The 27399-nt window shown below is 38.3% G+C and overlaps 1 protein-coding gene across 4 annotated transcripts in view; it reads right to left on the bottom strand.

The window, feature by feature from the left end:
• Agbl4 (AGBL carboxypeptidase 4) overlaps positions 1-27399 on the bottom strand; it is a 1315938-nt gene that overhangs the window by 1169274 nt on the left and 119265 nt on the right. For all 4 annotated transcript variants that reach the window (XM_087659984.1, XM_087659985.1, XM_087659983.1 and 1 more), the window contains 1 exon segment: positions 15670-15792. In XM_087659984.1, coding sequence (XP_087516110.1) covers positions 15670-15792 — 123 coding nt within the window.

The following is a 27399-nucleotide window of genomic DNA, read 5'->3' as shown; positions in this document are numbered from 1 at the left end:
GGGAGGGGTTAGAGGGATGTTGGCCTAGAAACCGGGAAATGGAATAACAATTGTAATATAAATAAGAAATACCCAATTTAATAAAGATGGAGGAACAAAAAGAGGGGAAAGGTATTGTCAAAATAGGTTATATAAAAATTTTTTAAAAAAAGAAATATCCAGCCTTCTTCCTTCTCCTTGAATTCCAGTCTTTGTGAAAGCCTCTCATGGACTGAACCTAGTCAGAAGTGAGCTGACCTGGGAGCCAGGAAATGTAATTTTTAGGCTTTGGTCCCATCTAAGTGTATAGAATTGAACTAATTTCAAGCAGGCAAATGATAAGCATGAGATGTTCCCACACCCTCAGATTTCAAATCAACAGGCTGTTGTAAGCACCTATATGTCATCTGGATTGGCTAAAGTTAAGGAAAGCTGTGGTGAGTCATGGACTGTACACACTATACCTTTTGTCCAAACATCTTTACTTGCAAAGGTTCATTACAATGAGTCAGCGGTCTGGTTTGAGGCTTCTGGCTTCTGCTACATGGTCAATACTGGATCCTCACTGGGTCTTCTCTCAGTTGCCCTATTTTTGCCCCATATCCTACAGAACCAGAAGCTTTGTACTGCAGGCCTGGTCCCTGCACACACCCAGCAGTTAGTAGATGGGAGAGATGTTGGGATGGACCCTGGATCTGGCCCTTGTGGTAGCTGAGTTGGTCAGCCTGCCAGCACTTTTACACCTCTGCCACCAGGGGAGCTGTCCCACTTTGCCCAGGCAAGGGGTGGGGCCAGCCCTTCACATTATGACACACTGCAGCTTTCATGACAAGAATTTTTGTTTGTTTTGTATTCCTTTTTCTTCTCCTTTTTTGTTTCATTTTGGGAGGGGTAGGCTGCAAGGATGGGGTGGATATGAAGGAACAGGGAAATGAGTGGGATTGAAGTGCATGGTGTGAAATTCACAAAGAATCAATAACAAGTTTTTTAAAGTTAATTAAAAATTAAAACTAAAGTTCATTATCAAAGTGTGACTATTTTGTGGAACAGGAAGAACAAAAGTAAAGGCAACAGCATAGTTTTACTAATTAATGTAATTCTTTAAAACCTTATTTGAAAGTGAAAAGAAGCAATAGAAGATAGTAGAAAGCCAATTATAATAAAAATTATCATCTTTCTAGTTATGAGCTTGAAGAGTTGTAATTAGACTTTAAAATATATATATTTAATTATTCATGAATTACCTAAGTCCTTATTAGAAAGAGGTGGGCTACAAACAAATTCAACCAATCAGATTTTTTTTTCAAATAATGTGATCCCTTACTTGCTGTTATCTTAGTACTACTGCATAGAAAGGTGGGTTTGTGTGAAAGTCCCCTGTAAAACAGTCTCAGATTATCCAAAGAGAGCATTTGAACATATGTATAAGCAGTGTTTCATTAAATACTATTCCTATAAATCTGCCCCCCACCCCAGTTTTTTTAGGTTCTGGAACGATAGACTAGAAACTGCAGCAGGTCTCCTTAGTCATCGCTTACAACCTTCCCACCAACAGGAAAAACTACTTCCACAGAATCGTCCGAGGCTGTCAGTTTGGCCAGAAGGGTGTGGCTATTAACATGGTGACAGAAGAAGACAAGAGGGCTCTTCAAGCATTGAGACCTTCTACAACACCTCCATTGAAGAGATGCCCTTCAACTTTGCTGACCTCATTTGAAGGGCCCATCCTGCTACCTGGCCCTAGCCAGGATTCAGCCCTGGGGGAGGTGAGGAACAGTTGGAGAGGGGAGGGAATAGAGCCAAGGGATGAACATCTTGTTTTTGTTTTGTTTGTTTGTTTGTTTGTTTTAGTTCTCTCACGTTCCCTCCCTCCCCTTCCCCCTCCTCCCCAACAAATGTTATGTTTTGAGGCAAATAAAAGGAATCGTGAACTTTTTAGACACTCTTTTCTTTGGGGTAGGCTCTGCTCCAGGTGCTGTCTCCTCCCTCCCAAACACTAATGCATTTCCCTAACCTAATCACCTCATTCCTAAAGGCTTTCCTACCTCAGCCAAATCTCCAGTGAAGGGGCTAAAACATGGCTGGCCTCATTTGCAGGACCAAATCTACAGGGAGAACCCCTGAATGAGGTTGTCCAGAGACTTGTCCCCAGGTGAGAGGAGCCAGGGAAAGAAAATGGTAGCCATTTTTACTTTATTTTGTATAGTATTTATTGATTCAGGAAACAAACACAAAATTCTGAATAAATTAATTAGAAACTACAAAAGAAAAGAAAAGAAAAGAAAAGGCCACAGTCACAACTACAATACTCTTAGAACTCCAAAAATCCTAGAGGAATTCCCATGCTTAGCTGAGGAACTATTGGCATTTGGTTGCTGCTGGAAAGAAAATCAATTTTGTTCAATGGAATATATAAAGCGCTCAGTGTATAAACTACATTCTAGGCTGAGCCCCATGTCCAGACATAGTCAGACAACACAAACTGAAATTGAGAGAAGAGACTGAAAACATGCACTCATACATACAGATATATATATATATATATATATAGAGAGAGAGAGAGAGAGAGAGAGAGAAGAAAGAAAGAAAGAAAGAAAGAAAGAAAGAAAGAGAGAGAGAAAGAAAGAAAGAGAGAGAGAGAGAAAGAAAGAAAGAAAGAAAGAAAGAGAGAGAGAGAGAGAAAGAAAGAAAGAAAGAAAGAGAGAAAGAAAGAAAGAGAGAGAGAAAATTAAGGTGGGTAGATAAGGTGGTGAACAGATCTTAGAGGAGTTGCGGGGAATATAATGAAAATATTTAGTATGAAAATATCAAATAATAAATTAAAATATTTAAGCTTAAAGAGCCAACCTTTGTAAATAAGATACTCTCAATTCTGCGACAAGGATTAAAATGAATAGTACTTTATTTTGGGGGGGGGGGGTAGGCTGCACTATAAAAGCTAGCCAGTAGGGATTAGGTTTCCAGGTCTACACTATCTTAAATTCTCCATGTTTTAGGTTTCCAGTAGGATGTGTCTCATCATCATCATGATGTCTCATCATCATGAGGGCCTCACCATCAAGCTTTGGAGGGTAACCAAAACCAATGGTAATATTCTATAATGTTTGGGAGTCTCTGAGTCTCACTGACTAACAACTCCAAAAGAGATAACCAATTCCTTGAGTTTTTATTTAATGGCACTTGGTGTCTATGAGGGGCATTTCCCCCTTCCCCATTACAAGGTAACTTTATTTAAATTCTTTTTTATATAAATATGAATAGAATACAAATATATAAAGATGGATAAAAATAGAGAGTAAAGGCTTCTAGAGTTGTAGGGTTGCATACAGCTTTTCCCAGGTCATCTGTTAGATATCCTTCCCCGCCTTTCCACTTCTCCATCCCACTTAACCCTTCTGACTCCATCACTCCTCCTCCTTTTCTACACTTCCTGCATTCTGCCAGCTCTCTCTTGAACACTTACTTGATGGCCCTCCTGAGTTTCCTTATTTCCATTAATATTTCAACTTAAACACACATTTAAACAAAACGATTCTTGTGACATTTGTCTTTCTAGGTCTAGGTTTTCCACACCCGTAATGATTATTCAGTCCCATTCATTTACTTGCAGATTTTATCTTTTCATTATCCTGAACAGTTGAATAACACTCTCTCGCCTGAATGTACTGTTTTCGTTATACATTCATCAGTTTATGGACATACATTTCCTACCTATTGTGCAATGAGCATGGATGGATCCAAGAGCTGTACAGCTGGACCATATAGTAGATCCATTTGTAGCTTTTTGATTTCCACAATGGCTACGCCAGTTGTAATCCTACCAACAGTGATTGAGTGTTCTCATTTTTCCAGATCCATACCAACATATGTTTGTCATTTCTTTATATTAGACAGTGTGACTGAGATAAGGTGAAATCTCAAAGTAGAATGAAACTGTGCTAGGCTCCTGTCTGTGAGCACATCATAGCATCAGTAATAGTGTCGGGCCTTAGTGCCTCCCCTTGATCTGGATCTCAATTTGGGCCTGTCACTGGACCTCTGTTGTTCCCTCAGGCTCATCTCCATTTTTGTCCCAGCAGTTCTTTCAGACAGGAACAATTATGGGTCAGAGCTTTGACTGTGGGATGGCAATTCTATCCCTCCACTTGATACCCTGCCTTTCTACTGGACACGTTCTGTCTCCTCACTGTTGGGCATTTCATCTAGGATCCCTCCCTTTGAGTCCTGAGAGTCTCTCATCTCCCAGGTTTGCCTCCCATGATTGCTTTCTTCTCCCTCCCAAGTGGGACTGAGGCATCCTCACTTGGGCCCTTCAGCTTGTTAACCTTCTTGAGTTCTGTAGATTATATCCTGGGTTTGGCTAATTTCCACTTGTTAGTGAGAACATACCATGTATGTCCTTTTGGGTCTGAGTTACCTCATTCAGGATATTTTCTAGTTCCTCAAATTTGCCTGCAAAACTCAGGATGTCATAATTCTTAATAGCTAAATAGTATTCCATTGTGTAAATGAACCACATTTTCTGTACCCATCCTCCTGTTGGGGACATCTGGGTTGTTTCCAGCTTCTGGCTATCACAAATGAGACCACTAGGAACATAATGGAACACATGCTCCTGTGGCATGGTGGAGCATCTTTTGGGTATATGCCCAAGAGTGGTATAGCTGTGTCTTCAGGTAGATCTATTTCAATTTTCTAAGGAACCTCTACATTGATTTCCAGAGTGGTTGTACCAGTTTGCAGAGGCTCAACAAGCAGCTGAAAGAGTCGTATGTAAATATTTAACAACCAATCAATGAACAGAATCCAGGGACTCTGTGGTTGAATTAGGGAAAGACTGGAAGAAGCTGAGATAGAGGGTGACTCCATAGGAAGACCAGCAGTCTCAACTAACCTGAACCCTTGAGAGCTCTCAGATACTGAGTCACCAACCGGGCAGCAAACACCAGTTGATATGAGGCCCCCAACACATATACAACAGAGGACTGCCTGGTCTGGTCACCATGAGAGAAGATGCACCTAACCCTCAAAACTAGAGAAAGGATTGAAAGAAGAACTGAAGGTACCTTGAACACCATAAGAACAACAATGCCAACCAACCAGAGCTCCCAGGGACTAAACCACTACCCATGGCTCCAGCTGCATATGTAGCAGAGGATGGCCTTGTTGGGCACCAATGGAAGGAGAAACTCTTGGTCCTGCCAAGGTTGGACCCTCTTATAGAAGAATGGGAGGGGGATGAGATAGGAGACTTATGTCTGGGAAACCAGGAAAGGGAATAACATTTGAAATGTAAATAAAAAGAGTCCAATAAAAGAAAAGAAAGAGACTTTGGGCCTCAGGAAGTAGGGAGTGGGGAAGTCAAAGTCTGGTGGCGGGTGAGGTGCTGAGGACATCCTCTTGGAGACTTGGGGAGGGGTGCGGGGAGGGGAGGGTTGGAGGGAAGGGGAAGTATGGGATAAGGAACAGTCAGAGGTGAACCAAGATGGGGATAACTTCTGGACTGTAAAATAAAACAAAAATATTAAAGAAAAATACATTTTAAAAAATGAAACTATGACCTTATCTTTCACCTTGTACAAAACTCAACTCCATATGGATCAAAATGGATCAAAGAACTCAAAATAAGACATGAGATACCTGAATCTGGTACAGGAGAAAGTGTGGAATACACTTCAATTAAAAAGTGCCAAAAAAGAGTCTGAACAAAACCCCAGAAGCACAGGCATAAGAGCATAAATTAATAAATGGGACCTTGTGAAATAGCAAAGGACACCATCATTCAAGTGAAGAGGCAACAATTAAATGGGGAAAATCTTTAGTAGTTATATATCTGACAGAGGGTTAGTACATTGAATATACAAGAAATGTAATTATATTTTAATTAAAAGAAAAAAGAACAGAAAACACCAAACATCTAGATACTTTTAAATGGTAAGTATACCTGGTCATTTTTTTAAGTCTTTGGGAATAATCTTCTCTATTTTAAAATAAATACATCAAGTAATTCCTAAGAGAAACTATTCAAGATAGAACTGAAATATAGTTCATCATGTTTCAAACAATGTTATCCTTTCATATAAAGCTATATGGTACATCATTAACTAATACTCAAAATATTTCTTTAAGTTTGATAGTTATTACTATTAAGACAAACAGAGCACTCTATTTCTTTAGCCTACAAAACATGACATAGAAAGGTCAAGTACATCATTCAATATGCTCACAGTAATGTGGACTGCCCCAAATAGCATTCTCTCCTACCTTACTGTCTTTATTGTTTATTTAATATCTGTGTATTTCCCTAACAAAAGGTCATATACTGAGAAGTGACAGTCTTAGGGCACAGTGTCTTTAAGGAACTATTAGGCCATAAATGTGAAGCACTTATGAATAGAATTAGTGTTTACATACAAGTACCCTCTCAGAGTCCTCTTACCCTTGTTTTTCATTATGAGGGAATAGTGAAAACACCCTGAAGAATGAAAATGGAGACCATTAACAGACATTGAAGATGCCAGGGGCCTCAAACATAGATTTTCTAACCTCCAGACCTGTGAGAGAAATGTTTCTTATTTAATACACATAATCTATGGTGTTTTTATTGTTACAGTCCAAACACTAATAATGTACTAAGAGTATAAAAACATGTTCTCCCATTTGTCTCCCATATGAGAATTATCTTTGCTCATATCTTGTTTAATATTAATACATATCAGGCAGATGTTATGAGCTTGCAATTATTGATTTGCATATTTGATTTCCAAGATAATTCACAAAAAGAACTGCTGTTTCGACCATGTTCACTGTAACACGCATTGTGTTATATGCAGAGTCCAATTACCGCAACTCAACATATTGTGAAGAAATAAAGCCATAGGGATAAGCTACATACATAGTACTCTAATACTGATATTTAATATCAAGTGATAGACATGTGAGAGATTATGTCTTCTAATGTCCCTAGAGCTCAACTCTTTTAATCAATAGCTAAATGTTTTCTCTTCTGAAATCCTAAACACTGTGAAGCAAAGACAAGATATCTTCTAACATATTCTGTCTGTACACTAGACTCATCGAACATAATGATAAAGTAAAATTATTATTTTAGGACACTATTTTCTTTTTAAATGCTTATTACTTTACTTTATGTGTATGGGTGTTTTACATGCATGTAGATCTGTGCAACACATATGTACCTGGTGCTGAAGAAGAGCAGAAGAGAGCATGAGATCCTCAAGAAATGGAACTGTGCGTTGAATTCTGGTCCTCTAGAAAACAACCAGTGCTCTCATTTGAAGAGTCATCTCTCTAGTGCCATAAAGCACTATTTAATTAGGTAGTGTGCTATTCAGAAATAGGACCTGAAATACTTCCACACCATTAATTTGAGTCAGTTTTGGGAGTAAGTGAGGCAAGACCCTATTACATTAAGAAAATAGCTTAAAATACTCAAAATTTTCAAAATTTTACCTAAAGAGTCTGTAATATCTAACCAATTTGTAACACTAGATAGAAAGGGAATGTATAACAGTAAACAGATTCTGAAGGTTATGGACTAGGAGAGAAATATACCATGACAAGAAATCATTGCTATGAATTAGAATTGTAAGGTTAGTTAAGGCATCTGAGTGTAACACTTGTCTATAGTGGCTCCTGGGAGAGCAATCAAACACCACAATTAGCAGTACAGGGGTTAAGAGCTATCAAAAAATAGTAATGATCATATGGAATCCTATTTTGTCTTTTGAGACTTGGAAACCAGAAATAAATTTCATGTAGAATTTCTATTGCCAGTTTTAGTCTGCAGAAGACAGACATCCATGAATTTCTCAATGATACTAATGTCCATTCTACTGGTCTGTTTTTATTGCTGTTGTAAAAGAAGAGTCCTCTGGGTCCTTTTGGAAAATATAGCTAGATAATGGATTTTCTGGTCTCCTGTAATAAATCCATCCTGCCTGCAATATAGTTGTCATGAGTCCTTATAATCCCTTGGCTTATATCTACATTGATCAAATTTCTGTCTCCACCTTCACTGGGTCATTGTTCTAATGTACATGTGTATCTCTAGCCTCTTGTTTAATATAATAACAACAATTATTGCAATATAACCCACCAAACTCTTCAGAATACATCTGAAGAGGTTCTCTTTTTAAATAACAAAACACTTGGTTACTGAAGAGCAGATATGTTTTGTGGGAAAATAAGAACCTCTATACTACAATAAAGACAATTACTCTACACGGCATTACACACCACTAACAAAAAATTATATACTTGAACTTTTGTGAATGAATAGAATTTAAGTGTTTTAGGAAAAGAGGTATTTCTATGAAGGGATGGGCATGCTACTTTAAATGTATCATATATATGGATGTATTCAAATATCAAGGTAGGCAAGGTGACTGAATAGACGTACCCAGAACTCACTTATTCTTTCACAAATAGAGCCAAAACAATAAACATATAACTGCATATTGAGGTAGATGACTGCAGAAGAATGCAAGAGTTCTAGAAACCAACAGTATCAGGTCACATAGTCAAGACAGGATCACTTTCAGGATCAGCTACTCTAAATCAGCTACAAGAAAAATGAAGTAGTATTATCAACTTACATGCACAAGCAGAAAGTTTCTAAATAGGATTGCAGTACCTGCAAATTTCATAATCTCATTTTTCTTAACACCTTAATGAAATCCCATTATGTATCAGTACCACATATTCTTTATCCATTTATCAGTTGATGGACATCCAAGCTGTTACCATTTCCTACGTTTATCAATAGAACAGGAGTTAGCATGGGTGAGCAAATATCATTGTAATTGGATATATAATCCTTTGGGTATACACTATGAGTGGTATATCTAGATCATAGGGTAGTTCATTGGGTAGTTCAATTTCTATCTTTTTGAGGAACCTCCATACTGATTTCCATACTGAAGGACCCAAGAGTACCAGTCCACCTGTCCTCCATCTTCTCAGACCATGACTCTGCCTCATGTAGGTCAGAAACCTGGAACTAGAACTCCAGTCTAGTGAATTCAGAGGTCAGTGAAGAGCCCAAGTGCTAGCTACAATGATCACATAGTCTGTCAAAGACTGGAGCTTTAGTTCTAGTGGTCAGTAAGGTCACTGAGTGTTTGGATTTGTAATTTCTGAGGTGATAGCAGTCACTAGAAGAACTGGAGTCGGTGGTGTAATGATTCCAGAGATTACCTGGAGCAGAAAAACCACAGTCCCCAGAGAGTAAATAGACTCACTGGGTCACCTTTGTATCCTGCCTCCAGTAGGTACATAGAAACCAACTGTTGATCAAGTTTTGACTGCATCTGGTCACTTTGATGCTGAGTGTCCATTCCTACCCTTGATCTTGTGGTCACATAGTCAAGACAGATTCACTTCAGCAACACATTTGATAATTGATAACAAGTCTTACCAGTTCTACTTTCTGAACTTGTTTAATGGAAATAGAGGCAAAATTTCTCAATCAAACACTTGTAAACAGAATTCAGGAACACATTAAATTTATAACTTCCAACAAATCCAGGCCTACATAGTATAATAGATGGAAAATTCAAACAGAAGAAGGGAAACTGCACCCTAAAAAAGCAAACAAACCCAAAAGGGAGTCACACAAACATAATTATACTTCTAAAACAAAAATAACAAGAAATAACAGTCACTATTCCATATTATCTTTTACTTGGTCAAGGAAAAAATAAAGAAAGAAATTAAAGACTTCTTAGAATTTAATGAAAATGAAGGCACAACATAAATAAACTTATGCGACACAATGAAAGCAGTGCTAAGAGGAAAATTCACAGCTCTGAGTGCCTCCAAAAAAGAAACAGGGGAGAGCATACATCACCAGCTTGACAGCACACCTAAAAGCTCTAGAACAAAAAGAAGCAAATACACCCAGGAGGAGTAGAAGGCAGGAAATAATCAAACTCAGAGCTGAAATCAACAAAGTAGAAACAAAAACTTTACAAAGAATCAAAAAAAACAGGAGCTGGTTCTTTGAGAAAATCAACAAGATAGATAAACCCTTAGCCAGACTAACCAGAGGTCACAGAGAGTGTAACCAAATTAAGAAAATCAGAAATGAAAAGGGAGATATAACAACAGAATCTGAAGAAAATTTTAAAAAATCATCGAATCCTACTACAAAAACCTATATTCAACAAAACTGGAAAATCTGGAAGAAATGAACAATTTTCTAGACAGATACCAAGTGCCAAACTTAAATCAGGATCAGATAAACCATCTAAACAGTCCCATAACTCCTAAAGTATTAGAAGCAGTTATTAAAGTCTCCCAACCAAAAACAGCACAGGACAAGATGAGTTTAGTGGAGAATTCTATCAGATCTTAATTGAAGACATAATACCAATTCTATCCAAACTATCCCACAAAATAGAAACAGAAGAAAAATTACCCAATTCCTTCTATGAAACTACAATTACCATTATACCTAAACAACACAAAGACCCAATAAAGAAATAAAACTTCAGACCAATTTCCCTTCTGAATATTGATGCAAAAATACTCAATAAAATTCTCACAAAAAGAATCCAAGAACACATCAAAACCATCATCCACCATGAACAAATATGCTTCATCCCAGGGATGCAGGGATGGTTCAATGTATGGAAATCATCAACATAATCCACTATATAAACAAACTCAAAGGGGAAAACAAAGCACATGATCATCTTATTCGATGCTGAGAAAGTATTTGACAAAATTCAACACCGCTTTATCTTAAAAGTCTTGGAAAGATCAAGAATTCAAGGCCCATACCCAAAAATAGTAAAAGCAATATACAGCAAATCAGTAGCTAACATCAAACTAAATGGAGAGAAACTTGAAGCAATCCCACTAAATTCAGGGACTAGACAAGGCTGCCCACTCTCTCCCTAACTATTCAATATAGTACTCAAAGTCATAGCCAGAGCAAGCAGACAAAAGTAAAGGAGATTAAGGGGATACTAATTGGAAAAGAAGACATCAAAATATCAGTATTTGCAGATGATATGATAGTATACTTAAGTGATCCCAAAAGTTCCACCAGAGAACTCCTAAACCTGATAAACAACTTCAGCAAAGTGGCTGGATATAAAATTAACCCAAGTAGCCTTCCTCTACTCAAAGGACTGAGAAAGAAATTAGGGAAGTGACCCATTTCACAATAGGCACAAATAATATAAAATACAATGGTGTGACTATAAACAGGCAAGTGAAAGATCTGTATGACAAGAAATTCAAGTCTCTGAAAAAAGAAATTGAACAAAATCACAGAAGATGGGAAGATCTCCCATGCTAATGGATTGGCAAGATTAATATTGTAAAAATGGTCATCTTGTCAAAAGCAATCTACAGATTCAATGCAGTCCATATCAAAATTCTAATTCCATTCTTCATAGAGTTCGACAGAGCAATTTGCAAATTCATTTGAAATAATAAAAAACCCAAGATAGTGAAAACTATCCTCAATGATAAAAGAACTTCTGGGGGAATCACCATCCCTGACCTCAAGTTGCCTTACAGAGTAATAGTGATAAAAACTGCTTGGTGTTGGTACAGAGACCGGCAGGTAGATCAATGGAATAGAACTGAAGACCCAAAAACCCACACACTTATGGTCACTTGATCTTTGACAAAGGAAGTAAAACCATCCATTGGAAAAAAGACAGCCTTTTCAACAAATGGTGCTGATTCAACTAGTGGTCAGCATGTAGAAGAATACAAATCAATCCATTCTTATTGCCCTGTTCAAAGTTCAAGTCCAAGTGGATCAAGGACCTCCACATCAAACCAGATACACTCAAACTATTAGAAGAAAAAGTGGGGAAGAACCTCGAACACATAGGCACTGGGGAAAATTTCCTGAACAGAACACCAATGGCTTATGCTCTATGATCAAGAATCAACAAATGGGACCTCATTAAACTGGAAAAGTTCTGTAAGGCAAAGGACACTGTCATTAGGACAAAATGACAACCAACAGCTTAGGAAAAGATTACCTATCCTACATCTGATAGAGGGCTAATATCCAATGTATATAAAGAACTCAAGAAGTTAGACTCCAGAGAATCAAATAACCCTAGTAAAAATTGAGAGCTAAACAAACCAAAAAAAAAAAAAAGAATTCTCAACTGAGGAATATTGAATGGCTGAGAAGCACCTAAATAAATGTTCAACATCCTTAGTCATTAGGGACTTGCAACTCAAAACAACCCTGAGATTCCACCTCACACCAGTCAGAATAACTAAGTTCAAAAACTCAGGTGACAACAGGTGCTGGTGAGGACGTAGAGAAAGAGCAACACTCCTCCATTGTTGGTGGGATTTCAGAATGGTATAACCACTGTAGTAACCAGTCTGGAGGTTCCTCAGAAAATTGGACATAGTATTACCTGAGGACCTTGCTATACCGCTCCTGGGCATATGCCCAAAAGATGCTCCAACATATAACAAGGACACATGTTCCACTGTGTTCATAGCTGCCTTATCTATAATAGTCAGAAGCTGGAAAGAACCCAGATGCCCTTCAACAGAGGAATGGATACAGAAAATGTGGTACATCTACACAATGGAGTACTAATCAGCTATTAAAAATAGTGACTTCATGAAATTCATAGGCAAATGGATAGAGCTAGAAAATATCATCCTGAGTGAGGCACAAACACGCGCGCGCACACACACACACACACACACACACACCTACCTAGTATGCATTCACTGATAAGTGAATATTAGCCCAAATGCTCAAATTACCCAAGATACAATCCACAGATCACATGATGCTCAAGAAGAAGGATGACGAAAGTGCGAATGCTTCACTCTTTCTTAGAAGGGGGAACAAAAGTATTTATAGGAGGAAATATAGAGACAAAGTTTGGAGCAGAGATTAAAGGAAAGGTCATCCAAAGACTGCCCTACCTGGGGATCCAGCCCATACACACATGGCCACCAAACATAGACAATATTACTGATGCCAAGAAGTGCATGCTGACAGGAGTCTGATATAGCTGTCTCCTGAGAGGCTCTGCCAGAGCATGACAAATACAGAGGTGGATATTGGCAGCCAACAATTGAACCGAGAACAGGGTCCCCATTGGAAAAGAGAAAGGATTGAATGAGCTGAAGGGGTTTGCAACCCCATAAAAACAACAATACCAACCAATCAGAGCTCCTAAGCACTAAACCATCATCCAAAGAGTACACATGGACAGACCCATGGCTCCAGTTGCATATGTAGCAGAGGATGGCCTTGTTGGGCACCAATGGGAGGAGAAGCTCTTGGTCCTGCCAAGGTTGGACCCGCCCAGGGTAAAGGAATGTCAGAGTGAGGAGGTGGAGAAGGGGAGACGGTAGGGGATGCGGTTTATGGATGGGAAACCAGGAAAGGGGATAACATTTGAAATGTAAATTTAAATATATCCAATAAAAAATTTTATACAAGAGAGAAATTATGCCTATTACTGTAAACCTAGTTAGCTATCCAGTTTGACTGAAGTCACAGTTATTGAAGGAGAACCACAATCACTAATTACCAAAACACCATAATCCTTAACAACAGTTTTTAAGCATTTGTCCTTATTATCAAGAAAAATTTTCTTTGCAATAAACAGAGACCACTGTGGAGAACTGAAACTGGTAACCCTAGTCCCTACAGATACAAAATATTCCTGCACCTCAGACTCATGGAACACTGTGGGACACTATGAACATTAAAGATGACAGTGTTTTGTCATAATGCCAAAAGGTTGTAGACACCTCAGAGTAAGTTTATAACATAATAACTTATACATACAAGATTTTTTTAAATTTTTTTAAATTTTTGTTAAAATACAAGATTTGACCAGAAGAAAAGCAGTCTTATATCCTGTGTTAAACAGCCTAAATAAATTCTTGAATTAAACTATATCTTATGGATTTTGAATACGTCAAACAAATTATTTTAAGTGTCTTCTGGATTGTGTTCACCAATAAATGGTTAACAATATCTCTCAGCCTACTGGAAAGGATGTTATAAATTATATTCTAATGGAATATATTATTGCAATGATGTTTACATATAACCCCATTAGGAAGAATTACTATATGCTTTTAATACTGGGTTTATCTACATCATAGAACTGGACCCCAGAAAATCAACCACTATATTTATGTAAATTTACGTAAGATCCTAAGACCTCATATCATGTATTTTATGTACCCATCCAAATAAAGGACCCTGTCTGCTGTTTCTCCCACGACAGTTAAACTTATGTGATAGTTAAATTGAAAGAAGTGACTCAGATTAAATATGTTTGAGAGGCTGTTTCTGGATATTATAACAGATGTAATTGATACAACCAATTGTCTGCATGTTATAAAACAGGTATTAATAATTCAGTAATTATGTTGTCATGTTGGAAAATTTCTTACACAAAGCCTTCTGGTAAGGTATAAAAACCTGGATTGCTCCCAAGGAAAAGAAATTCTCTAAAATAAATAGGTACTTTATCAGGTTGTTACTAAATCAAAACACTCAATTGGTAAATTAATCAAAATTTCCACTTTCATAATATTGGTGTTATTGTAAAGGGCCTTTGGGTCCATCACTAAGGTAAATGCAATAAAAGATACTTTTTCAGAATCAAGTAGAAACCAGGAAAAGGTACAGTTACGAGCTTGAGAAATATAGAAAGTACTGTTCCTAATTATGTGGACAATATGCAAGTTTGACAAAAAGAAATGCAATGAGTAGGTTGTGTCCTCTCAAATTTGATATTAATATTGAAACTTTCATACCAAGTATCTTACAATATAACTTTACTGGGAGACAAGTACTCAAGTTTGAAATCATTAAGAACAAATAATACAATGACTGGCCTCTTTATGAAAAGTGGCAAGTAGGGATATACAAACATAGAAAATACCATATTAAGATAAAATCCAAATTTGGGATGTTTCTCTAAGCCAATAAACACAAAATTCAATAACAAATCACCAGAAACAAGGGTATAATCATTGAACACTTGATTCCACCCGTTCAGAGTAGAAATTCAAAGAAAAAAATAATATTGTCAATTAACACTAGTTTTATTGCAGAACAGCAATATCATTATTACATATTTGATTATATGGAGCAGTGAAAATCCAGTATTGCCAGCCTAATTCACACATCTTTGAATTATGAGAAATTGTTATTTCTGTTATTTCTTTTATCCAAATGTTTCCTAATTGAAATGATTGCTTTTTACTTTTGTTTATATGAAAACATACTTTGCTAATAGTTCTAGACATATTTTATACTATCATTAAAATTAGTCATTGTTTTTTTAAAAAATATATGGAGAAACTTATTTCCAAAAGACCATATTCTATGACTGTCTCAAACTCATGTAGCATAAAGTAGACATTCAAAGAATTAAAATGTAGAACATTGCCAAATAATGTCAGTGTTATTCCAAAATAGCAGCACCATATTACATATTTAATAATATAGAGTAGTGAAAGTCCAATGTTTCCCAGTTAATCCTAACTCCTTCAGAACTAACTTTTCTCCAAAAAAGAGGTTCCATTATGGTGAAAAACTAAGTGGACTGAATCACAGTGATTGATCAGACGGAATTAGATTATGAGAAAGCAGCCTTCTTAGACAAACTCACAAACAAGACTTTTTACTACACCTACCGCTTTCAAAGCAAGCATCAAAGGTAAGATGTCCTCTCTTGGGCTGTCCAGAGTAACCAGTTGGAAGCACTATGTACTTGTTCACATTCCCTCCAATGGCATCCTCATTTCCTGTATCATTGCCTGTTCAAACAAACAAAAAGCAGTAGTATTAAACAGAAATTTAAGTGTATTTTGCAATAGAAATCTAATAATAGGATGTAATTTGAGGTTAATTTGAAATCTTAGCTCTATCACTTACTAAGATTGGACCCTCTAAAAATGAGAATAGAATAGTTGATTCGCCTTCCAAGATTGTTCTATATTTAGATTTAATGCTATCTAGCATCACAACTGAAATCTAAACTATGTTCAGGAGACTGAATTGTAGTGACAATTTTGGAGTTTTGGTTTCTTAAAAGAGAAACATAGAAATATTATAAGAATGTGTGTTTGTTTTAATTCAAGGTGTGGAATGTGGGCTATTTCAGATTGCCCAGAACAGCTGACTATGATTTGCCTCATGCCTTAGCAGGGCATGATTATGCTAGCTGCAGATATTTTCTGTGATTGTGTAATGATTGGAATTCTAGGGACTTTTTAGAAAATATATATAAATGCTGAGAGCTGAGAGGCAGGAGTGAGTTGTTGCAACCAACAATGGTTGCTGTTGGTCATGGCTAGTTAAGTACTCATGCGCAAAGAAGAAACGAGAAGGAATTTAAAAAAAAAAAAGATATCCTGGCAGCAAAAATCAAACTGTCCCAAGAAACTCCCTAATCAGCAGAAGGAGTGTAATAATAATGTGCCGCCTTTCAGACTCCTGACTTCATTCAGGAATCTCTTCCCCTCCTTCTTCCTCTCTATCCTTTCTTCTCTCCTATCCAGTAATAAGGGGTGAAACAAAGGGTTTAAGAGAGGATGAAGGTAGGAAGAAGAACTCACAAAGTAGCTGAAAACCAGCTGAGTAATGACTATTATTATAACCCATCATAAATACGTTTCTTTACTGTGAATGAGGGAATTCTTCTACAAACATCACTACAGGGTCTGAATGTTCTATCACCAAAATAATCTAAGAACTGAGAGAAACTGATTTTTCAGAAGTTAATTCTACTTCAAATAAAAAAAAATGAATTGTCCATTGCTTGTAGCAAGAAAAATCCCAGAGAAACATAAAGCCATAATTTTTCAACTCTACCACAGAACTGGGACTGTAGGTCAAGCAAAAATTTTGTATGAAATAAAAATAATGCCTCGATAATAAAAAGTGAGCTGTAAGAAATTAATTTTCTATTACAAGACTTAAGAAGAAGTACTGAATCCTATACAAATGAGAAAAATACTTTTTTAAAATTAAAGATGAAATACAAGAATATGAGAACATAAAACCAGTAGGAGTCACAGACACACTAGGAATCCACTTCTGCTTGAAGATGCTTCCTTACCATCTAACTAGAGATTTTGGAGAAAGTGTAGGACCAGGACACTAGTTCAGAAACAGGCCCTTTGTGCTAGCTACATGCCTGCATAAGAAGAGTGACTCTATATTACAGAAATTTATAAAATTCTACCACAGTCAGCATCTCTTATGAGAAACAATGCCATATTCCACTATGGGAGAAAACAAAAAATCTTACAAAATTTAGTGTAAGACTGAGAGTCATTTTAGAAAGGAAATAATAAAAGAAAATTCTTCAACACAAGTAGAAAAGGCAAAAAGTCATTGGAACAGGATTAGATAGATAGATAGACAGACAGACAGACAGATAGAAGAAAAAAGTCTTTGATCAATAAAACTCACAAAGTATTTCGGTTCTAAAGGAAAAATACCTAAGATCAAAACTTCCTCCCAGGGTAAATGGACCTATCTAGATCTGAGAGGACATGAGTACAGGGACACTGCACACAGTAAGCAATAGTAATCTACTTTCATAGTATGGGCAGAAACATGGATATCAATCTTTCTGTGGGGCTAGAGAGACAGCTCAGACGTATAGAGCATGTATTGCTCTTACAGAAGTCCAGAGTTTGGTTCCCAGCATCCACAAATGGTAGCTAACTACCACCTATTCTAGGTGGGATCCAGTGGCTCTGGTTTGAAGACAACTACACAATGTGAACATCGCTACATATAGATACATACAGATACATAACTAAAGTGATACAAATAAGCCTTTACAACAAAAGGCTTTTATGTGGCACAATTATCTAAGAATTCAGTGGAATGAAACAGAGGAAACATTCTCATTCTCTCCAGCCAACATCTTTTGTCTCCATAAGGTAACACAAGAAGAACGTGAAACTAGTGACAAACTGAGAGAAACAAAGGATGAAAGTAGCTGAGGCACTCACTAACCTGAAATGAGTATTTACAGGAAAGAAGTGAGTCTTTACACTAATGAAACGGGTGCATCAATTCTAAAGGAAAATAATTTTACATAATTTTCTGATGTCTTAACAGTAGATATCCAGCATTCAAGAGAAAGTTGTGGAACATATAAACATTAAGAAAAATGATTCATTCCATATACACTCACCAAACCCAGACACTATTGCAGATGCCAAGAAGTACATGCTGACAGGAGCCTGATAAAGCTGTCACCTGAGAGATTCTGCCAGCATTTGACTAAGACAGATGCAAATACTCACAGCCAACCATCAGACTGAGCCCGGAGACCCAAATGGAAGAGTTAGGGGAAGGACTAAAGGAGCTGAAGGTGACTGCACCCCCATAGGAAGAACAATATCAACCAAATAGACTACCCAGAGCTCCCAAGGAGTAAAACTACCCGCCAAAGAGTGCACACGGAGGGATCCATGACTCCAGAGACATAAAACAGAGGATGATGGCCTTGTCAGGCATCAATGGGAGCGAGGCCCTTGTCCTGTGAAGGCTTGGGGCCCCAGTGTAGGTAATTCAAAGGCAGGGTGGAGAGAGGGAGTGTGTGAGTGGGTGGAGGAGCACCCTTATAAAGGGAGGGAGAGGAGGGATGGGATAGGGGGTTGCCAGAGGGGAAACCAGGAAAGGAGATAACATTTAAAATATAAAGAAAATATCCAATAAAAGGAAAATTACTAAGAAAAAGGAAGGAAAGAAGGAAGGAAGGAAGGAAGGAAGGAAGGAAGGAAGGAAGGAAGGAAGGAAGGAAGATGGTCTATTCAACTGTTGAGGAGAATATAAGAAACTAACAGGAGATAGGAGTGGGGAGAAATGAAAGGGCAGGTGGATTGGGCTTGTTCTGGTTTTTGTCAACTTTACATGAACTAGAGTCATCCAGGAAAATGAAACCCCAATTGAGAAAATCAGGCTGGCCTGCAGCCAGAAGGATATTTTCTTGATTGAGGATTGATGTGGAGAGACCCTGTCTGCTCTGCAGGATGCACCACTGGGCAGGCAGCCCTGGGTTATATAAGAAAGTGAGCTGAGCAAGCCATGAGCAGCAGGCAAACAAGGTGTTCCTACAGTCATGCTTGAGACTCCGTTGGCATTCCTGTTCTTAGACCACTGCATGACAGACTGAGAAGTGTGCTAAAACCCAGTAAATGCTTTCCTACCCAAGTCACTTTTGCTCAGTGTTTTATAACAACAACAAAAAGTAAACTGGGGCAAAAATATAAATCTCAAGATACATGAGTGCATGAAAATATACTTATTAAAACTAATACCATGCACAATGAATATGTCCCAATAAAATATACTACCTAAAAAAATTAAACAGAGACAGATGGAAAAGTGAGCAGATATAAAAATTACTATACAGCATACTTTTAATTAAGATGAATTAAAAAGGAAGAAGAAACCTCAATTGAAAAAAATGTATCGTTTGCCCGGAAACCGGGAAAGGGAATAACACTCGAAATGTATATAAGAAATACTCAAGTTAATAAAAAAAAAAAAAAAAAAAAAATGTATCCATTGGACTTCCCTAATATACCCAGTGAGACAAAAATCTGAAGAAGTGAGGATTTCTTTCTAATGGGTAAGAAAAAAAATGTGCTTTCTTGAAATGGAATCTGCTTTGCTTATGTTTTGGTTTAGTATGTTTGGTTTTGGAGACAAGGTCTCTCTCTATAGAACTGTCTATCCAAAGCTTTCTCTGTAGACCAAACCGGCTTCAAATTCATAGAGATCCACCTGCCTTCCCTACCAAAAAGGCTGGGAGTAAAGGCATGTGCCACCATGCCTGGGCCAGAATCTGCTTTGATGAAAGGTTATCAACATCACTAAATAAAAACTAAAAATTTAGATTATTTCATGAATAGTTAATAGCAGTATTCCAATTTTTAGACTTAGTTTGGGCAAAATGGTAGCAACAGACTGCATTCTACAAAGGTAACTTTTCTGATGATGATGTTTTGTTTCACATTTTCTTGTTTTGTTTACTTGAGACAGCTACTGACTCTGTATCCCAGAGTATCTCAAAATCCTTATGTCTTGGCCTCTCATGTGCTGGGATTACAAGAAAGTGCTACCATAGTGACAAGAAATCTTAACAAGAGTCCATCAATGTCAGATTTCAGTTGCCTTGCTTAAGAAACTAGTAGAGCCACACAAACTAGTCTCCACCATGTACCTCATAATCACTCAGCAACTATCACCACTGGGGCCAAACAGCCCCCAATGCAGAAACTGCAACTTACTCAGATCATTGTTAGCATTTTTAGTAATAAAATAATTTAATATACACGCATATACTGCAAATGAGTGGCACAATCAATATGATATAAAATAACATTTCTAACGCACTGAAAAAAAAGTATTGTAGATAGTTCATTTTAATTCATTGAGATATTCATTTTAATGCAGCAGTCTGAAACAGAACATACACTACCTCTGTGGCATGTCTATATTCTGTGAAATAGACTATCAGTGAAAATGTAATGAACAATGATTACTTTGTAAACTTGCAACATTTTAGTTTGTTTGAATGAAACAGAGGAACACTGATGGTGTCTACCTTGTGGGAGTCAGGAATGACAGGTGTACTAAAAAGAAGAGAGTCTTGTATGACCTCCAAATTCAATATCAGATGTTAATTTATTTAGTAAGTTCATTTACAATTATGTGAGCTTAGAACCCATCTCTGTTTGCATACAAATACAAAGAATTCTACAATTTTTTCCTAACCACAACTAAAGTAAAACTCAAGAAATTTTACATTTAATTTGTTCATAACTTTATTTAAAAGAAACTATAATTTTAGAAATATTATGCATGTCACTAACAACGCTGCCATTCTTTGAGATGACTGCCACAACATCCCTGTCAGTCAGCACTTGAAAGGCCTCTGTTTATAGTAAACCTGCCTGTGACTAGATACACACATGCCCTGTTTCCTTGTGGAATGTTCTATTCAGGCTGCAGATCTACAGGAATGGAATCTTCCCCAGGAAGTACTGCCTTATCTTTCCATTATAACGAAGCTAGAGAGCCCTCTGTGTTCATATAGCATATTGTTCATGCCCTTTATTTCAGAATTACTTTTCCAATAAATTTCTCCCTCTAGGGATCATGCAGTTTCACATCAGAAAAGACAAATGTCTTACCTTTTACTGACACTTTCTGCCTCTGCATCCCAAATATTATACTATGCTTTGCAAAATGTCAATAACTTGTATTTTTGATTTGAAAAAATTGAAAGAGACTTCTGGGAGTCAAATTTTATCTTATTGTTGAAAAGTTTTGCATACTTTATGAAAGCATATACTATTTACTTAAATTCAGCAAATGAAAGATTTTATGTACTTAATATGTATGAATAATTTGCATGTATGTCTCTATAATACATGTGGACCTGGTTCAAAAAATGGCAGAAGGCAATGAATTGTCTGGAAGAGCAGCAAATGCACTGAAACTCTAAGCCATCTCTCTAGCCCCCAGTGCTTTAGATCTATATTTTACTATAATAAAAATGTAATGAAATAGAATAAAAAACAAGAAACTTCAAAATTTATTAATTGACACAGACATAAACAATAAGAAATATTAATCCCACATTTATGGTTGTTTTTTTGTGTCAGTTATTTTTATATAAACTTAATCAAAATATACAATTGAGAAACTTGAGGAATAAAAATTTTATTTTGCTCATAATTTCAAAGCCCACTTGATCGTGATGGTAATGTGTTCTTGTATTTGGGGTGTAAGAATTTTATTATTTTTGCATCAATGTTCATAAGTAAAAATTAGAACTGAAATTTTCTTTTTGTGTTAAGTCTTTGTGTGGTTTAGGTATCAGAGTGACTATGGCCTCATAGATGAGTTTACCAATGTTCCTTCTGTTTCTATTTTGTACTTAAAGTCCTAGGTAGAGCAACAAGACAGCAGAATTAGAAAGAGAAAACTCAAAGTATCAGTATTTGTAGATGATATGATAGTATACATAAGATTACCCCCAAAATTCTACCAGTGAATACCTACAGATGATAAACAACTTCAGCAAAGTGGCTAGTTGCAAAATTAACTTTGAAAAATCATTAGCTTTCCTTTATACAAACAATAAACGGGCTGAAAAAGAAGTTAGGGAGACAATACCCCCACAATAGCCACAAATAACATAAATATCTGGAAGTAACTCTAACCAAGCAAGTGAAAGACCTGTATAACAATAACTTCAACTCTTGAGAACAAAATTGAAGAAGATATCAGAAGATGGAAATATCCCTCATTCTCATGAATCAGTAGAATTAACATAGTGTAATTCAAGCATTTGGGCTAATAGCCACTTATCAGTGAGTGCATACCATGTATGTCTTTCTGTGTTTGGGTTAGCTCACTCAGGATGATATTTTCCAGTTCCAGCCATTTGCCTACGAATTTCATAAAGTCGTTGTTTTTGATGGCTGAGTAATATTCCATTGTGTAGATGTACCACATTTTCTGTATCCATTCCTCTGTTGAAGGGCATCTGGGTTCTTTCCAGCTTCTGGCTATTATAAATAAGGCTGCAATGAACATAGTAGAGCACGTGTCTTTTTTATATGTTGGGGCATCTTTTGGGTATATGCCCAAGAGAGGTATAACTGGATCCTCAGAGACACAGCCAGAATACAGCAAATACAGAGGCGAATACCAGCAGCAAACCACTGAACTGAGAATAGGACCCCCGTTGAAGGAATCAGAGAAAGAACTGGAAGAGCTTGAAGGGGCTCGAGACCCCATATGTACAACAATGCCAAGCAACCAGAGCTTCCAGGGACTAAGCCACTACCTAAAGACTATACATGGACTGACCCTGGACTCTGACCTCACAGGTAGCAATGAATATCCTAGTAAGAGCACCAGTGGAAGGGGAAGCCCTGGGTCCTGCTAAGACTGAACCCCCAGTGAACTAGACTGTTGGGGGGAGGGGGACAATGGGGGGAGGGTGGGGAGGGGAACACCGATAAGAAAGGGGAGGGGGGAGGGGGATGTTTGCCCGGAAACTGGGAAAGGGAATAACACTCGAAATGTATATAAGAAATACTCAAGGGAAGTCCCACACCCGCGGATCCCGGCCTGCAGCAGCTCTCTGCTCCCAGACCCGGTGAGAGAGAGACCCAACCGCCTGGTCAGGTGGGCACTCCTGAGGCTGCAGAGCGGAAGAGACCACCAACACTGCTCACCCCTGCCCACATCCCTGGCCCAAGAGGAAACTGTATAAGACCTCTGGGCTCCCGTGGGGGAGGGCCCAGGAGCGGCAGGACCCCTGCCGGAGACACCGCCGGACCCTGAAGGAAACAGACCGGATAAACAGTTCTCTGCACCCAAATCCCGTGGGAGGGAGAGCTAAACCTTCAGAGAGGCAGACAGGCCTGGGAAACCAGAAGAGACTGCTCCCTGCACACACATCTCGGACGCCAGAGGAAAAAGCCAAAGACCATCTGGAACCCTGGTGCACTGAAGCTCCCGGAAGGGGCGGCACAGGTCTTCCTGGTTGCTGCCGCTGCAGAGAGCCCCTGGGCAGCACCCCACGAGCGAACTTGAGCCTCGGGACCACAGGTAAGACCAAATTTTCTGCTGCAAGAAAGCTTCCTGGTGAGCTTGGGACACACGGAAGCAGAATTTCTCTAGAACCGGGCACGTTCTGTGTTTACCGGAAGTCCCACACCCGCGGATCCCGGCCCGCAGCAGCTCTCTGCTCCCAGACCCGGTGAGAGAGAGACCCAACCGCCTGGTCAGGTGGGCACTCCTGAGGCTGCAGAGCGGAAGAGACCACCAACACTGCTCACCCCTGCCCACATCCCTGGCCCAAGAGGAAACTGTATAAGGCCTCTGGGCTCCCGTGGGGGAGGGCCCAGGAGCGGCAGGACCCCTGCCACAGACACCGCCGGACCCTGAAGGAAACAGACCGGATAAACAGTTCTCTGCACCCAAATCCCGTGGGAGGGAGAGCTAAACCTTCAGAGAGGCAGACAGGCCTGGGAAACCAGAAGAGACTGCTCCCTGCACACACATCTTGGACGCCAGAGGAAAAAGCCAAAGACCATCTGGAACCCTGGTGCACTGAAGCTCCCGGAAGGGGCGGCACAGGTCTTCCTGGTTGCTGCCGCTGCAGAGAGCCCCTGAACAGCACCCCACGAGCAAACCTGAGCCTCGGGACCACAGGTAAGACCAAATTTTCTGCTGCAAGAAAGCTGCCTGGTGAACTCAAGACACAGGCCCACAGGAACAGCTGAAGACCTGTAGAGAGGAAAAACTACACGCCCGAAAGCAGAACACTCTGTCCCCATAACTGACTGAAAGAGAGGAAAACAGGTATACAGCACTCCTGACACACAGGCTTATAGGACAGTCTAGCCACTGTCAGAAATAGCAGAACAAAGTAACACTAGAGATAATCTGATGGCGAGAGGCAAGCGCAGGAACCCAAGCAACAGAAACCAAGACTACATGCCATCATCGGAGCCCAATTCTCCCACCAAAACAAACATGGAATATCCAAACACACCAGAAAAGCAAGATCTAGTTTCAAAATCATATTTGATCATGATGCTGGAGGACTTCAGGAAAGACCTGAACACACTTAGGGAAGCACAGGAAAACATTAATAAACAAGTAAAAGCCTACAGAGAGGAATCGCAAAAATCCCTGAAAGAATTCCAGGAAAACACAATCAAACAGTTGAAGGAATTAAAAATGGAAATAGAAGCAATCAAGAAAGAACACATGGAAACAACCCTGGATATAGAAAACCAAAAGAAGAGACAAGGAGCTGTAGATACAAGCTTCACCAACAGAATACAAGAGATGGAAGAGAGAATCTCAGGAGCAGAAGATTCCATAGAAATCATTGACTCAACTGTCAAAGATAATGTAAAGCGGAAAAAGCTACTGGTCCAAAACATACAGGAAATCCAGGACTCAATGAGAAGATCAAACCTAAGGATAATAGGTATAGAAGAGAGTGAAGACTCCCAGCTCAAAGGACCAGTAAATATCTTCAACAAAATCATAGAAGAAAACTTCCCTAACCTAAAAAAAGAGATACCCATAGACATACAGGAAGCCTACAGAACTCCAAATAGATTGGACCAGAAAAGAAACACCTCCCGTCACATAATTGTCAAAACACCAAACGCACAAAATAAAGAAAGAATATTAAAAGCAGTAAGGGAAAAAGGTCAAGTAACATATAAAGGGAGACCTATCAGAATCACACCAGACTTCTCGCCAGAAACTATGAAGGCCAGAAGATCCTGGACTGATGTTATACAGACCCTAAGAGAACACAAATGCCAGCCCAGATTACTGTATCCAGCAAAACTCTCAATTAACATTGATGGAGAAACCAAGATATTCCATGACAAAACCAAATTTACACAATATCTTTCTACAAATCCAGCACTACAAAGGATAATAAATGGTAAAGCCCAACATAAGGAGGCAAGCTATACCCTAGAAGAAGCAAGAAACTAATCGTCTTGGCAACAAAACAAAGAGAATGAAAGCACACAAACATAACCTCACATCAAATATGAATATAACGGGAAGCAATAATCACTATTCCTTAATATCTCTCAATATCAATGGCCTCAACTCCCCAATAAAAAGACATAGATTAACAAACTGGATACGCAACGAGGACCCTGCATTCTGCTGCCTACAGGAAACACACCTCAGAGACAAAGACAGACACTACCTCAGAGTGAAAGGCTGGAAAACAACTTTCCAAGCAAATGGTCAGAAGAAGCAAGCTGGAGTAGCCATTCTAATATCAAATAAAATCAATTTCCAACTAAAAGTCATCAAAAAAGATAAGGAAGGACACTTCATATTCATCAAAGGAAAAATCAACCAAGATGAACTCTCAATCCTAAATATCTATGCCCCAAATACAAGGGCACCTACATATGTAAAAGAAACCTTACTAAAGCTCAAAACACACATTGCACCTCACACAATAATAGTGGGAGATTTCAACACCCCACTCTCATCAATGGACAGATCATGGAAACAGAAATTAAACAGTGATGTAGACAGACTAAGAGAAGTCATGAGCCAAATGGACTTAACGGATATTTATAGAACATTCTATCCTAAAGCAAAAGGATATACCTTCTTCTCAGCTCCTCATGGTACTTTCTCCAAAATTGACCATATAATTGGTCAAAAAACGGGCCTCAACAGGTACAGAAAGATAGAAATAATCCCATGCGTGCTATCGGACCACCACGGCCTAAAACTGGTCTTCAATAACAATAAGGGAAGAATGCCCACATATACGTGGAAATTGAACAATGCTCTACTCAATGATAACCTGGTCAAGGAAGAAATAAAGAAAGAAATTAAAAACTTTTTAGAATTTAATGAAAATGAAGATACAACATACTCAAACTTATGGGACACAATGAAAGCTGTGCTAAGAGGAAAACTCATAGCGCTGAGTGCCTGCAGAAAGAAACAGGAAAGAGCATATGTCAGCAGCTTGACAGCACACCTAAAAGCTCTAGAACAAAAAGAAGCAAATACACCCAGGAGGAGTAGAAGGCAGGAAATAATCAAACTCAGAGCTGAAATCAACCAAGTAGAAACAAAAAGGACCATAGAAAGAATCAACAGAACCAAAAGTTGGTTCTTTGAGAAAATCAACAAGATAGATAAACCCTTAGCCAGACTAACGAGAGGACACAGAGAGTGTGTCCAAATTAACAAAATCAGAAATGAAAAGGGAGACATAACTACAGATTCGGAGGAAATTCAAAAAATCATCAGATCTTACTATAAAAACCTATATTCAACAAAATTTGAAAATCTTCAGGAAATGGACAATTTCCTAGACAGATACCAGGTATCGAAGTTAAATCAGGAACAGATAAACCAGTTAAACAACCCCATAACTCCTAAGGAAATAGAAGCAGTCATTAAAGGTCTCCCAACCAAAAAGAGCCCAGGTCCAGACGGGTTTAGTGCAGAATTCTATCAAACCTTCATAGAAGACCTCATACCAATATTATCCAAACTATTCCACAAAATTGAAACAGATGGAGCCCTACCGAATTCCTTCTACGAAGCCACAATTACTCTTATACCTAAACCACACAAAGACACAACAAAGAAAGAGAACTTCAGACCAATTTCCCTTATGAATATCGACGCAAAAATACTCAATAAAATTCTGGCAAACCGAATTCAAGAGCACATCAAAACAATCATCCACCATGATCAAGTAGGCTTCATCCCAGGCATGCAGGGATGGTTTAATATACGGAAAACCATCAACGTGATCCATTATATAAACAAACTGAAAGAACAGAACCACATGATCA

This window comes from Rattus norvegicus, chromosome 5 (assembly GCF_021556685.1).
Source record: "Rattus norvegicus strain SHRSP/BbbUtx chromosome 5, alternate assembly SHRSP_T2T, whole genome shotgun sequence".
NCBI lineage: Eukaryota > Metazoa > Chordata > Mammalia > Rodentia > Muridae > Rattus > Rattus norvegicus.
Note: the sequence above shows the minus strand (reverse complement) of the source record. Positions and strands in the feature narration are given on the sequence as shown.